The following is a 14,648-nucleotide window of genomic DNA, read 5'->3' on the forward strand; positions in this document are numbered from 1 at the left end:
TGATATACGTATATATTGTGAAATGATTACCACAATCAAGTTAGTTCACACATCCATCACCTCACATAGTTAGTACGTGTGTGTGGTGGTAGTGGTGAGAACATTTAGGATCTCCTCTCTTAGCACATTTCAAGTATACAGTACATTATTATTAACTGTAGTAACCATGCTGTACATTAGGTCCCCAGAACTTATTCATTGTATAATCGAAAGCTGGTTCTCTTTGGCCAACACCTTCCTGTTTCCCCCAATCCCCAGCTCTGACAACCATCATTCTACTCTCTGTTTCTATGAGTTCAACTTTTTTAGATTCCACACATAAGTGGGATCATATAGTATCTGTCTTTGTCTAACTTATTTCACTTAGTAATGATGCCCTCAAAGTTCATCCATGTTATTGCAAATAGCAGAATTTCCTTCTTTTTTATGGCTGAGTAATATTCCATTGTATATATGTGCCACATTTTTTTTATCTATCACCAGACACTTAGGTTATTTCCATGTCTTGGCTATTGTGAATAATGCTGTAGTGAACCTGGGAGTGCAGATAGCTTTTTGAGATACTGATATCATTTCCTTCAGGTATATACCCTGACGTGGGATTGCTGAATCATATGTTAGTTCTATTTTTAATTTTTTGAGGAACCTCCATACTTTTTTCCATAATGGCTGTGCAAATATACATACCCACCCAAAGTGCACAAAGGGTTTTTTCCCTCCACATTCTTGCCAGCACTTGTTATCTCTCATCTTTTTGATGATAGTTGTCCCAGCAGGTGTGAGATGATATCTCATTGAGATCTTGATTTGCATTTCCTTGATAATTAGTGATGTTGAGACCTTTCCATGACCTTTTGGCCATTTGTGTCTTTGGAAAAATGTCTATTCATATCCTTTGCCCATTTTCAAATCAGATTATTTGGTTTTTTGCTATTGAGTTGTATGAGTTTCTGATATATTTTGGATATTAGCCCCTTATCAGATACATGATTTGCAAATATTTTCTCCCATTCGATAGGTTCTGTTTTCATTTTGTTGATTGTTTATTTTGCTGTGCAGAAGGCTTTTAATTTAATGTAGTTCCACTTGTTTATCTTTGCTATTTTTGCCTATGCTTTTGGTATTAAATCCAAAATATCATTGTAAGACCAATGTCAAGACTACTCTTAAATGTTTATCATCCTTTGATGCCTAAAGTCTATATACATGTACCACATATCCCAAAAATAAATATAGTGACTCTTGGGAAAAACTGCTCAGAGAGAGAAGGGTCATGAATTTCAAACAATAGAAAACCCAGAACTTTCTATTAGTAGATTTGAAGCAGGGGTCTCCAGATAGCATAATACTTCCAGTAGAGCTCAGAACCTTACTTGGTTTATTTCCAAATTGGTTGCCACAACTATCCTCCTAATGATGTCGACAGATTGTTTAACTTCCTCTGTACGTCTGTAAAATGGGAATTAAAAGACCTATCTCATAAGATTGTTGTGAGGACTATGATTGTGGGTTGGTTAGTTTAAATTGAGGATTCTCTGTCACTTTTCCTATGTGACTCAGTAACCCCCTCTGCTGGTTTTAGGAAAATTAATAATGGTTTTTTTAAAGAGTTATATATCCCGTGACATTATTCATTACTGTGTTCTTTAGACTGATCTGTTATATTGGCATAAGGTGTTTGATTGAACTATATTATTTCATTAAATTTGTATAAATAAAGTGAAAATTAGAATTGAGTTCTGGGAGAAAATGGGTGTTTCAGCTTCCTCCCGTTTGGACTTCTAAAGATGGATCATTGTCATCCAGTTTGGCCAGAATAGATGTCATAATTGATAATATTGTCTGATGAATGAAGCATTACCCCTAGAGTGAAAAAATAAGTAGCACTCAAGATAGTCTGCTCTGCAAATATAACTTAATCTTGAGTGATTCATAACTCGATTCAAAATTCTGCAGGTTTCTGGGATGAAGAACTGAGCTTCAGATTCTAATTCACTATAGATGCAGAAAAATGCTAGTTAAGAGAGAGTGCATTTTGACATTTTTCATATAAAAGAGATTTTTACTGTTTTAGAAATTTACTTCTGAAATCAATTTTTTAAGTCACTCAAAGCATTATTTTCTTGATACAACTTCCATAATTGTCTGTTCTTTCAAACAAAGTAATTAAGAGTGTTGGGACAAATATATTTATACTGGTAGAGTCCAGTGTTGCAAGAGTTAAACAATCAACTCAACATGCTGACACTCTCCAAGCTGAGCACACTGTATACACTATCATCAGTTCACATTTCTGATCTTTACTCCTGGCAACACTAAAGATTTCCTCACTGACTCTTCAAAGCAAAGATCTGATTTTTTGTGTCTAAGGGAAATAACCCTTCCCTTGATTATTCTCATGAGGATGCCATTTCTAATATCATTTGTCTTTTCCACAGCCTTTAAACTTGGGTCCAGAAAACCTGGATCTACCACTCTAGATCCCTCCTCTACCACTAATTAGATTTTGGCCTTGGGCAAACCATTTAACTTTGCAAAGCCTGCATATCTTTATCTCTAAAATGGAAATAATAATTCCTGCCCTACCATCATCAGAAGATTATTGTAAGGATCAAATACTGGGCCAGCCTGGTGGCGCACTGCTACAGTGCGCCACTTGGGAGTGCGGCAGCGCTCCCGCCGAGGGTTCGGATCCCACATACAGACCGGTTCCCGCTCACTGGCTGAGCGAGGTGTGGGAGCAACACCGAGGGTTGCGGTCCCGTTGCCGGTCCTGGTCCGGTACGGGGGCAACACTGAGGGTTGCGATCCGTTGCCGGACACGAAAAAAGACAAAAAGGAAAAAAAAAATATATATATATGATAATACATTTGAATATGTTTTGGAAATTAAAGATCAAAATAATCATATTTTTCTGTAATATTTTAAAAAGTTTACTGTTTCTATTTTTGTTCTTATTTTTGCTGCTGTTTGATTATAATATGCCCAGTTTCTTTTTTTGGTAGATCTTGATGAGAGCAGTACTGAGAAAGTCATCTTTCTGAGAATCAACCATCATTATACTATAGATATACAAGAGAAATTTACTATGTAGTAATTTGTCAAATAAAACGGCTCTTACTATTTTATTAGCCCATGAAGCTAGTGGCATCAGTATAATAATACTCATCACTATCATTTGTTGCTATGTTCCATGCCATTATTTTTTTTAATCCTCCCAATTACCCTGCAAAGTAATAGTATCTCTATTTAACATGTAAATAAACTGAGACTCAAAGAGATATATCTCTCCAGACTTCTGAAAGCTGGTGATAGAACAAGAATTCAAATCTAAGGTTTTTAATTCCAAAGCCTATGCTTCCCCTTTGCCCCCCACCATCCCTCACTTTTTGCTATATACATGAGCCCATTGCTTAATTTCCAGAAATTTTATTCACAATTCCAACAAATATCTGAAAACCTTTCATTTTCAGCATCAAATTAAGAACATGTATTATGGAGCCAGACTAGACAACCTGGGTTCAACTCTTTTTACCTTGGACAAGTTACTTATCTTCTCTGTGTCTCATCTGTAAACTGGAGGTAGTAATAGCACCTACTCTTATAACTGTTCAGTGGATTAAATAAGTTCATATGCCTAAAGCACTTAGAACATAGTAAATAGATATTAAATGTTAATTAAATAAAAAATTGTAAATTCGTGTACAGACAGTCCCTGACTTTATGATGGTTTGACTTACGATATTTCAACTTTACAATGGTGCAAAAGTGGTATGCATTCAGTAGAAACTGTACTTCGAATTTTGAATTTGGAATTGCAATCATTTATTATAAAAATTTTTTTATTATTATAAAATAGGCTTTATGTTAGATGATTTTGCCCAACTGTATGCTAAGGTAAGTGTTCTGAGCATGTTTAAGGTAGACTAGGCTAAGTTGTGATGTTCAGTTGTGATGTTTAGGTGTATTAAATGCATTTTAAACAACAATATTTCCAACTTACAATAGGTTTATAAGGACATAACCCCATTGTAAATTGAGAAGCACCTGTATAACCATTTTTGCTTTCTTGCCTCTCTCTTGCAATATTATATGCAGAGCCAGCTTTTGGCTATTTTTTTTCTTTTTGCAGAATGGGTATACTAGAATAGTCATTGATTATTGATCAGCTAGCGTTAGATCTAGAAAAGACAGTTCAACAACAATAACTTAGCCATTTGCTCTTAATCCTCTAATGTCAACTAGCTAGGGCCAAAGGTAATAGCTTTGACCTGACGCTTACAAGCCATCATGAACTCACCAGTTCTGTCATTTATTTATGATTAATTTAGTAAAAAGTTTTGTAAAAAGATCGATATACAAAATATTCAAGTGTTAATTTTGTATGCTCAGTGGTTATTGAGGATGAATTGCAATTAAATTTCAAATACAAAAGTACCTTTACTCTAACCAGCCTTTGTTGGTATATTCCCTTCTACAGAAACCAGTGAAGGTGTGTCCTTGCAACTGGGAAACACTAAAGACTTTATTATTTCATTTGACCTCAAGTTCTTGACAAATGGGAGTGTGTCCGTGGTTCTAGAGACCACAGAAAAGAATCAGCTCTTCACTGTACATTATGTCTCAAATACCCAGCTAATTGCTTTTAAAGAAAGAGACATATACTATGGCATCGGGCCCAGAACTTCATGGAGCACGGTTACCAGGGACCTAGTCACTGACCTCAGGAAAGGAGTGGGTCTTTCCAACACAAAAGCTGTCAAGCCAACCAAAATAATGCCCAAGAAGGTGGTTAGGTTGATTGCAAAAGGGAAGGGATTCCTTGACAATATTACCATCTCTACCACAGCCCACATGGCTGCATTCTTTGCTGCTAGTGATTGGCTGGTAAAGAACCAGGATGAGAAAGGTGGCTGGCCAATTATGGTGACCCGTAAGTTAGGGGAAGGGTTCAAGTCTTTAGAGCCAGGGTGGTACTCTGCCATGGCCCAAGGGCAAGCCATTTCTACATTAGTCAGGGCCTATCTGTTAACAAAAGACCATATGTTCCTCAATTCAGCTTTAAGGGCAACAGCCCCTTACAAGTTTCTGTCAGAGCAGCATGGAGTTAAAGCTGTGTTTATGAATAAACATGACTGGTATGAAGAATACCCAACCACACCTAGCTCTTTTGTTTTAAATGGCTTTATGTATTCTTTAATTGGGCTGTATGACTTAAAAGAAACTGCAGGGGAAAAACTCGGGAAAGAAGCAAGGTTCTTGTTTGAGCATGGCATGGAATCCCTTAAAGCCATGCTGCCCTTGTACGACACTGGCTCAGGAACCATCTATGACCTCCGTCACTTCATGCTCGGCATCGCTCCTAACCTGGCCCGCTGGGACTATCATACCACCCACATCAATCAGCTGCAGCTACTTAGTACCATTGATGAGTCCCCAATCTTCAAAGAATTTGTCAAGAGGTGGAAAAGCTACCTTAAAGGCAGCAGGGCAAAGCACAACTAGAGCTCACAACCAAAATCATATTTCAGCCTCTGCTGTACACAGAAACTACAGGCTCTGTCTCAGCAGAGCATAGGCACATTTTAAAAGGTGTGTACTAGGTTTTTGTGGACTGTATCAAAGTGATAAGTAATCCTTAAAACCAGTCTTCTGAAATAATTGCATTCCATGGGTTGGGTGTTTAGAAATGTGGGTGGCATTTAGAGCAGAAAGTGTTGAAGTCAAGGGTCTGAACAAAAGTGTTTAACTTTGCCTTGCTTGTTACCCTGTACAGTTCCACACTTGGTCCAGTCACTCTCAGTTTGGGAAAGATAATGGTAAGTGGCTATCACCAGCCAACTGTCTGGCACTTACCTGAAAACTTAGTATGGAGCTCTTTTGAAATGTGATTATCTATATTTATGTTGAAAGCAGATTTTTTAAAAATTAATGTGCTATAATACAGTAAATTCGTACTTTTAGCCTGGATAGTGGACTCTATTCAACTTTTTTAAAAGGTGTTTCTTTTCTATACATTAATGTCTTGGGAGCAAATGAGCATTTGTTGCATTTGTTGAATGTGTTCTATATGGAGAATATTTTGAATTATGATTTTCTTGAAATGTGTAAATTAAAAACACAACCAGTGTTCAGGCTTCACAATTATATTATGTAAGCACAACTAAAATGAAACTTGTTGACTGCACAAGATATTACAAAAATGTTATGTTTTATGAAACTTGATCTACTATCAGTAAGAGTTTGATAATCAGTCTATCCCTCCTCCGCCCCCATTGTGATGGTTTCTTCTTGTCACTATCTAGAATTTTGTATTTTATTTCAGGCTACACTTGAGAGTTTTGCTCATTTGGGGGGGGGGGACATTATTTGGGAAATTTATTACAAACCTAAATTTGGGAAGGAGCTAATAAGTTCCCCAACACTCTCTTTTAGGACTTTTTTTACCCTTTAAAGAAAAATACTAGGTCAAATATTACATACAAGAATCTATAGGGGATTTTTTTTCCCTACCCAGATGATCACTCTTGATTATCAACTTTCCAAACCATGGATTGTATGTGGGTTTTTTTTCTTTGAAATTTAATTTTAAATTATTCCAGCTATTAGATAGAAGAGATGCTATTGCATTTGCTATACATGTGTAATCAGATTTTTATTTAGGTTCTATATACTTCACATAAATAGGTTTTAGAGCCCTCGTACCATGGGCAGTGTCTGCTATAGGGCTTCAGGCATTCGGTTAAAACCAAGGGGGATTGATTTTGCTCTGGCTTTTGTTTCAGGGTATGACAATACACTAAATTAATACTATGACTTATATAGTTTGGAAATATGAGACCCCGCACTTTCAGAGAACTGAATCTGACAAAAACAATGCTGTTTGTCTGTGACCTATATCAAGTGCACATTTAAGAACCAGGTGAGTTACCTGCCTACCCACTATATCTTAATTGAATTCAGCCTGCCACCCATTACTTAGAAACCAGAAAATACATACATATATATGTATATAATATATATGTAAATTATATATATTAGCATCAAAGGGGGCAGGAGTGAAGAAGATATAGATCTGCACTAAAGACAATATTAAACTGGCCGAAAGTAAGCTCAAACTTCCAATTTATGTGACCACAACTTTTACTTTTGCCCACAACAAAAATAGTTGTGGGTTATTAGGTTTTCCTCTAGCTTTTGACCTTTGTAGTTCTTATACTTTAGATGTCTCAGCAAGAATATTTGTACTCCCTAATTTTTATTTTCAGTGCCAATGTTCAAAATAAACTTTCTCCAATCTGGGAACCTTTTTTATTTCATATTTGTTGTTATTTAGAATGGTCCAGACTTCTGCTTTGTGTTTGCATGCTGGTCTTCAGATTAGGGGAATCAATGAAAACAGTATGGTACTGCTTCTATGAGAAATATCAGTGCCTTAATAATGTGGCTGTCGTTTTCCACTGAAAAAAGACCTTTTGATCTAGAAATGGCATTGCTACTTCATTGCTGTTGGTTTTATACTGCCTTCCACATTGCAACAGCGACTTGATTTGTCTTGTGGTCCTAGAATTTTCTAGAAGAATGAATTGAACCTGCAGTGGCATTGTCAGTACAGACCAGTGATTCTGAAACTTTAGGATGCCTCAGAATCACCTGGGAGCTTATTGAAATGCAGATCCCAGATACACAGTAAATCTGCCTGTGAAGCATGATAGTCTGCATTTTTAGCAAGCATTCAGGTGATGCTGATGCAAGTGAGCTGGGGGCATATGTGGACGAACCTGCCAGAGAATATCCATTGCATTTTTGCCTCTAAACATCTACAGAGTTTTGTAGGGTTTTAAATCATGTAAAATGTTTACTTATTCTGAGTTTAGAATGGGGAGGGCTTATTTTGTTTCTTTAAATTTTTCTTTGTTTTAAGATTATAGGTATTAGTGTTTTCCCCACTTGAGTTAGCTTTGGCATTAAATCTATTGCCACTTTATTTGTAACACCAGCCAAAATTTTCCAGATGAAGTTAAGTTTGACTCTTCAGGAGTTATTGTACATAAAGGCTTCATCCAAGAACCATCCAGTGTGTGTGAGCAAATGCAAAAATGACACACAAGCACAATTCTCCAGATGTGGCAGTCCTTTTCCTTTGTCAGTGCAAACCTTCACTGAAAGCTGCTATTTTCATCCTTCTTGTAATTGTTTTCTTGTTTCTCTTCCACTGTTCGTGTGGGTTATATACCATGTGTTAAATATGCAATAAAGTGTTTACTGGATGCCCTTCTGAAGGGTAGTCCTTTGTAAAGCTGTACAGACTTTGCAGTTTAAGCACAATGTGCACATGTTAGTTTTATATACAGCAGAACTTCATTTTTTGCAGATGGAAAGTTATTTTGTTTCTATACAAAGTGAATGGGTTGTTTGTGCTTAATGTAAAGCCGCTTTATAAAACTGTAAAAATAAAGTTTTTATCTTAAAAGGAATATACGTGGATATTTCTCTTCTCTAATTATTCTAAGATTATTTGAGCCCAGCAAGCAGATTTCTGACCATCATTTCCTGTTCAACCCATGACAATTAGTCAGGCAACAAATGTTGTTCACTAAAAGCACACCAGGCCCTGTCAGAAAAATGGGGAACAAGGAGTAGAGCCTATGGGCTTTAATTCTAAGGAGAGTTAGTCTACAAAGGGGAACACAATATACACAAAACAATTTCAGAAAAATAAAATGTTAAATTGTGTAGTCAGAGAATGTGTTATGGAAGAGATAGCACCTAAGCTGGGGCTGCAGGGGTAGAGACATGGTGGAGAAAGAGGAGGGAGTGACATAAGCAAAAACAGGAATGCCCAGGCCAGATGAGGATGCCCTTCCCTGTACTAATGCAGGCTGCGTAACCATTTTTTATTTAGATTTATTCGAGAGTTTGTTTCTCATATATTCTATACTCACCTCCTTTTCAGAACAATAAGCATTAATCTTTTTTTCCCTTCTTCTCAGAGAGGAATGATTTAGGCTCTCAAACACACAAAACCAGAGACCAATCTGGCTTTATGTTATGTTCATTTTCACATTATTTTTTGATTATAAACATTCTGCACCATTTATATAAAGGAATTCTAATTGATCACCAGTCAACTTTTCCCAGCTGATAGACGCACAGATTTTGACTGACTGCTATTCAACATTCTTGGCAGTTATTTCTTCTCTACCGTCCTCAGCTGGAAAATATCCATAAGGTTGCAAGCAGTCTTGGGCCGAATGAGGTCTCTGGCTGTTCTTGCTTTGATTTTGATGCTTTTGTAGCCAAATTGAATACATTGGCCATTCTGCCTTTGAACACTGAACATCTCGTATTTGTCTCCCCATTGCCTTTGAGAGGGGGCAGACCTCCATACTACACAGGACTTTTTCCTCAGAATGCCCCTTCCTATCCATAGGGCTGACAGCCATTCTGTGCCATGTGACCCTGCTCCTACGGCCATGACTGTTAGACTACGGGTGAGTCCCTCATTCAAGCTGGGATAATCAGTCTTCTCCCCAGGAAGCCAAAATTATGATGAATAAAAAAACTGAAGCAGATACAGAGTGAAAAGCAGAGATGAAAAACAGAATCTTAACAGTACTGCAGGCCCTGGATCCAATGCTTGTCTGAAGCCAGCTGCATTCCTTTCAGGTCCATGAAATACCACTGTATCCTTAGGATATATTCCCTATGTGTGCTTAAGTTGTCTGGATTTGGTTTCTGTTACTTGAAATAAATGAACTCTAATAAATACAATTTCCATTACAGAGATAAACATAGTGTCAATTCTGTATTTTCCTCCGATCAATGGCTGTATTAGTCTACTAGGGCTAATAACAAAATAACGAAATACCACATAAAATAACCATAAAAAAATACTACAGTCCGGGTAGCTTAAATAACAGAAATTTATTTTTTTTTTATAATTCTGGAGGTTAGAAGCTCAAGATCAAGGAGTTTGCAGGTTTGGATTCTTCTGAACTCTCCTTGGCTTGCAGATGATGCCTTTTTGCTGTGCCCTCTCATGGTTGTCCCTCCATCTGTGTTGTCTGTGTCCAGATCTCTTCTTATAAGGACACCAGTCATATTGGATTAGGGCCCACTCATATAACCTCATTTTACTTTAATTAACTCTTTAAAGGCCCTATCTTCAAATACAGTCACATTGTGGGGTAATTGGGAGTTAGCACTTCAGCATGTGAACTTGGGAGGACACACTTCAGCCTGTAACAACGATTCTTCCCCCTAAAGGCACAGAAACTGGACTATCTGGGGATGCCATTTAATTTGATGGTAACCAGCAAAAGCCAAAATTTAGGAGATCTTTAGAGAACATCAGTTGGGCAGAAATCTAGATGTGGGACTCAGAGGACAGAGATCCCTGGCTCTGCCATTGGAGTATCAAGAATTTATTTACTCTTTCCCTGCATGGGCTTCAATTGCCTCATAGTACTGTCCAATAGACAGAGAACACATTGATCTCAAAGTTTTTTTTATAAGCAAACAAAAGGTAACCACTACATTTAAAACAGTGATGTTAAAATTACAGACACCAATATAAGCTGCTAGATGTTTATTCTTACCAATGTACCATTTCCATTAGCCCATTCTGAATGTAGAACTCTCAGGTATTAAAAGAAAGAAAACACAAAAGTATAGATACAGTGTATATAAAAATTGCAAGTTGTGAGATTTTCTTTATTGACAATTTATAATCTCAAATCTGCTTTATTGTATCTGTTACAAATAGTCAACCATATAGGGATGAAATACTGATTTTCATTATACCAACTCATTAAGGATGTCAGATTGAAAATGGATGTGAATTTAAATGTCGTGTTGGTGATGAATTTGAATGTTTGCTGCTCAATTTCTGGTGAAAAGAGATACATTTACCATCTGGTAAGGATGATTGATAACTTGCATGTGTATGCTGCATTTCCTGAATGTTAAATAGCGACAATACTATGTAATTTTGCTAATCCTTTTCCTGGAGCAGAAGGATTTTGCAAAATGACAGGACTGCAAAGGAAGCCATTGAGGAGCAGTAGCAGAGAGAACAGCACAACGGGCATAAAGAAACCCCATGAAGGATCAGAAATAGAGCTGCCCATCAACTGGTGTTAAACACAGTTTAGATAGGATGTTATCAGGCAACTCCAAAGCTCATTGCATCTAAACTTAAACAGGAAAAGTTGGTGCCCCTTCCTGGGATTTTGCTCTGTTCTCATCAGCACTTAGTGAGACCACTGAGATAAGAATGGTTGCTCCATTTCAGTTCAGAAAATCTAGTAAAGAGTGTCTCTTTGGGGACCAGAGAAGGAAGTAAATCCCTGGGGTGGGGTGAGGGTGAGGTCTTGTTTATAAGTAAACACATAGCAAAAGTGAATGATTTTAATTGAATGCCTGTTATTCTATCTCCTTTTTCTTTTTAACACCGGTGAAATGAAATCTCTGCCATTCATTTGAATACAGTGGAAGGTCCCAGACAAATTCCCAAGTCCTATCAGTTGCTCCAAAAGGTAATCTAGAGGAGAGTGTCTATCTTCTCAGCTCCTGCAGACTACAGAGGCACTATCTCCATGCGGAAACATCTGCCAGAAGAAACTACCTGTGCAATTTCTTGTGAGCTTGAATAAATTGATTCAGAGTTCTTAGTGTCCAGGCACAGCAAATTACGGTTCTGGGTTGGTGTTTCTTGCTAACCTGTGTTTAGGAATAGGGAGAAGGAACAAGCACCATTTAGGTGCTCTTCAGACTATATCTCATTTCCTACCCACTACCACTCTGGAAGCTAGACTCTAGAGGTAGGTGAGAAAACAACACTGCTTATGTAGCTTACTTGAGGTCATGCAGTTCTTTTCACTAAGTATTTAATAAGTGCCTTCCTACCTATCATGTGCTACTGCCAAGAGCAAAGATGAGATCTGTCCCTGCCCTGAGTCATAACTAGTCAATATCAGGAATTGAGTCCACAGCTAACTGGCCTGGAGTGTTCCTCCCTCAGGTAGGCTTTGGGTAGCTCTCCCTTTCCAAAATCACAGACAAAGCATTGGTGGTAAAATCAACAGCTAAAAGTGTCTGTCTGACTGCCCGCAGTGGTTGAGGCTCTTGCAAAAGGACTCTGCATGTATGAGGAGGGGTCTTCAAAAAGTTCATGGGAACTTTTTTTTTTTTTATCATCCTTTAATTCTATTTTTCCATGAACCTTTTGCAGAACCCTCATATTGTGTCCAATCATTTTGACAGTCTTTGGAGAAAGCATTATGTGAACTGTACAGATTAAAAAACAAACTCAGAGAAGTTAAACGACTTGCCAGAGACCATTCACTTATTTGACAGATGAAGGTCTTGAACCAGACATGTCTGACCCCAAATTCCATGCTCTGAACCGCTGTCCTCAGGCAGTAACCTGGATCCACTATCTCCCGATTCTACCTTCAATATTCTACACAGTAGGCTCAACTAGGGCTGCAGATCTCAGCCCCAGGCTCTCTCACATTCGCCAGATGAGAAAATGAGCCCATTTCGTTTGCTGACTCTATCTTGGATCTGCTAAAATCGGTTCTTGCTCCACTAAATGATTAGAAGAGCTCAGAAGCAGAGGTGGGAAGTTTTTTCAGGAATGATTCTTCTTGATATGTGCCCCAATTCCTCAGCTTCCATTTAGGTTTTGATGATCCAGCATTAAAGCCCCTCTATCCTCTCTCCAGCGTCCTCCTGCTGTTTGCTGTCTTCCTGAAAGGACTTCTGAAAAACTACATATATTACAGATTAACGTGTAAGTAGAGTGTATGTAAATATGCAGATATACACACGTATGCATAAAGGTGCAGATTCACAGGGAGCAGTTACTGGGCACTGTGCTGTCTGCAAGGGATGCCATGATGAGTAAAGACTAAGTTCCTGCCCTTTGTAAGTTCCTGAAGTAACAAATTTGGGAGCTTCACATTTTTTATTCTTTGCTATGAAAAAAAAATGTTTCAAATATTACAAATTCTAAATTAGAGTTTGAATTAATGAGATTCTAAAGAATCTTCCTACATTATACTTTTTAGAGTCCTTTTATTATTTTACTTTATCCTCAGAGTGATTCTGAGACTAGCCAAGTGGGCACCTCATTTTAGTGGAGGAACAGATGCTCAGTTATGTGGTGATTGTCTGAGGTCAACATACTGGTGACAGAGCCAAACTGAAACCCAAGTCCCAGGACTTGCTGTTTAATTCTCTTCATTTTGGTGCTTTTAGGTCTTATATGAGAATCTGGAAAGGAGCCCCCAGAGATGGTGTTATCTAGTATGTACTTGGGCCAGGCCACGTCTTGTTACCTTCAGCCCTAGGCTTGGCATGGAAGGTGTGGGGAAGGCGGGCACTTCTCTCTTGTTTCTGTTTCTCTTCAGATATCAGTCCTCCTCTATCTCATTACTTCTGAACTCTCACCAACAGTAGTAAGGAAGTGACTGCAGGAAACCATCCAAAGGTCTACATTGTTGCCTGGTTTAAAGCTGGGTTTCTCCTCTATCTCATTACTTCTGAACTCTCACCAACAGTAGCAAGGAAGTGACTGCAGGAAACCATCCAAAGGTCTACATTGTTGCCTGGTTTAAAGCTGGGTTTTTATTTAAAGAAAATACATTTTAAGGGGGAAAATACTCTATCTTCAGGTTCCAATTATTTCATAGACTTTAAACAAGATAGTTTTACTTGTTTCCAAGAAAACCCAAACAGGGTAGTCTTATACCCCTGAGAAACTCCTCATGATTTACGTCCATGGAGCCCTGAGAAGGGCTGCATCATATCAAGGTAGACTCTGACCCACTGCTCACTAGCTGTGGCATGTGGAACCAGTGACTTTACCTCTCCACCCCTCAGTGACTCTCCTGGCTATGTCAACAGGGGATTGCAGGGGCAGAAGTGGAAGTGGGGAGCCTGGTAAGGAGACCGTTGCTGGAGCCCTGGGGAGAGGGTTGGTGGGGTGGTGAGAGGTGGCTGGACTAAGGATTGTGGGGCTGGTGCACTGGCTGTACAGGATGAGGGATAATGAGGAATCAAGGACAAGGTATGGGTGACAGAAGGGCCACTGTCTGAGATGGGAAATCTGGACATTCCCACAGGGGTTTCCTAAAGCCAGAGTCCCCTCCTGGGCCTAAGAGCAGTGCATTTTAAGGGTATTTGAAGTTATGCAGAGAAAAGAGAATTTGGGGTGTGTGTATGTGTGTGTCAAACTACAGAGGCCACTTTGTTGACCAATGGACTTATCATTCCTGCCACCCTACAAGCCAGTGTGCATGTAGCCAGTGAAGTCATCATTTTAGAACAAACATTAGATGTTCAAAACTCTCCAGTGGCTTCCCAAGGCTTGAAAACAGAATCCAGCTGCTTCCAAGGACACTGCAGATGCCACGGAAGCAGTTGCAGCCACTGCCACCACTGTTGCTTCCATGAGGTAACCCTACTGCCACTGTGGACACCACAGCTGCACTGGCTGCCACTGCAGACACTACAGCCAAGCAGGCGGCTGCTGCAACCACCACTACTGCAGTTACTACCACCACTGGCACCACCAGGCAGCCACCGTTGTTGTGCGAGCAGCACACTACCACTGGAGCCACTGCTGCCATGTGGACAT

General features: G+C 38.7%; 1 protein-coding gene across 2 annotated transcripts in view; it reads left to right on the forward strand.

Moving 5' to 3' along the window:
- Nucleotides 1–8,478, forward strand: part of GLCE (glucuronic acid epimerase) — a 118,338-nt gene extending 109,860 nt beyond the window's left edge. The window contains exons 4-5 of one of the 2 annotated variants that reach the window (XR_550696.1): nt 4,482–5,593; nt 5,778–8,478. Coding sequence is in view for 1 of the 2 variants with exons in the window: in XM_008575850.1 (XP_008574072.1) it covers nt 4,482–5,506 (1,025 nt within the window). In the remaining variant the exon portion in view is untranslated. Of the gene's footprint in view, nt 1–4,481 lie in introns of both variants that reach the window. The other variant, XM_008575850.1, reaches the window with a different exon arrangement.
- Nucleotides 8,479–14,648: the final 6,170 nt, after the last annotated feature.

Source organism: Galeopterus variegatus, unplaced genomic scaffold (assembly GCF_000696425.1).
Source record: "Galeopterus variegatus unplaced genomic scaffold, G_variegatus-3.0.2 Scaffold1246, whole genome shotgun sequence".
NCBI lineage: Eukaryota > Metazoa > Chordata > Mammalia > Dermoptera > Cynocephalidae > Galeopterus > Galeopterus variegatus.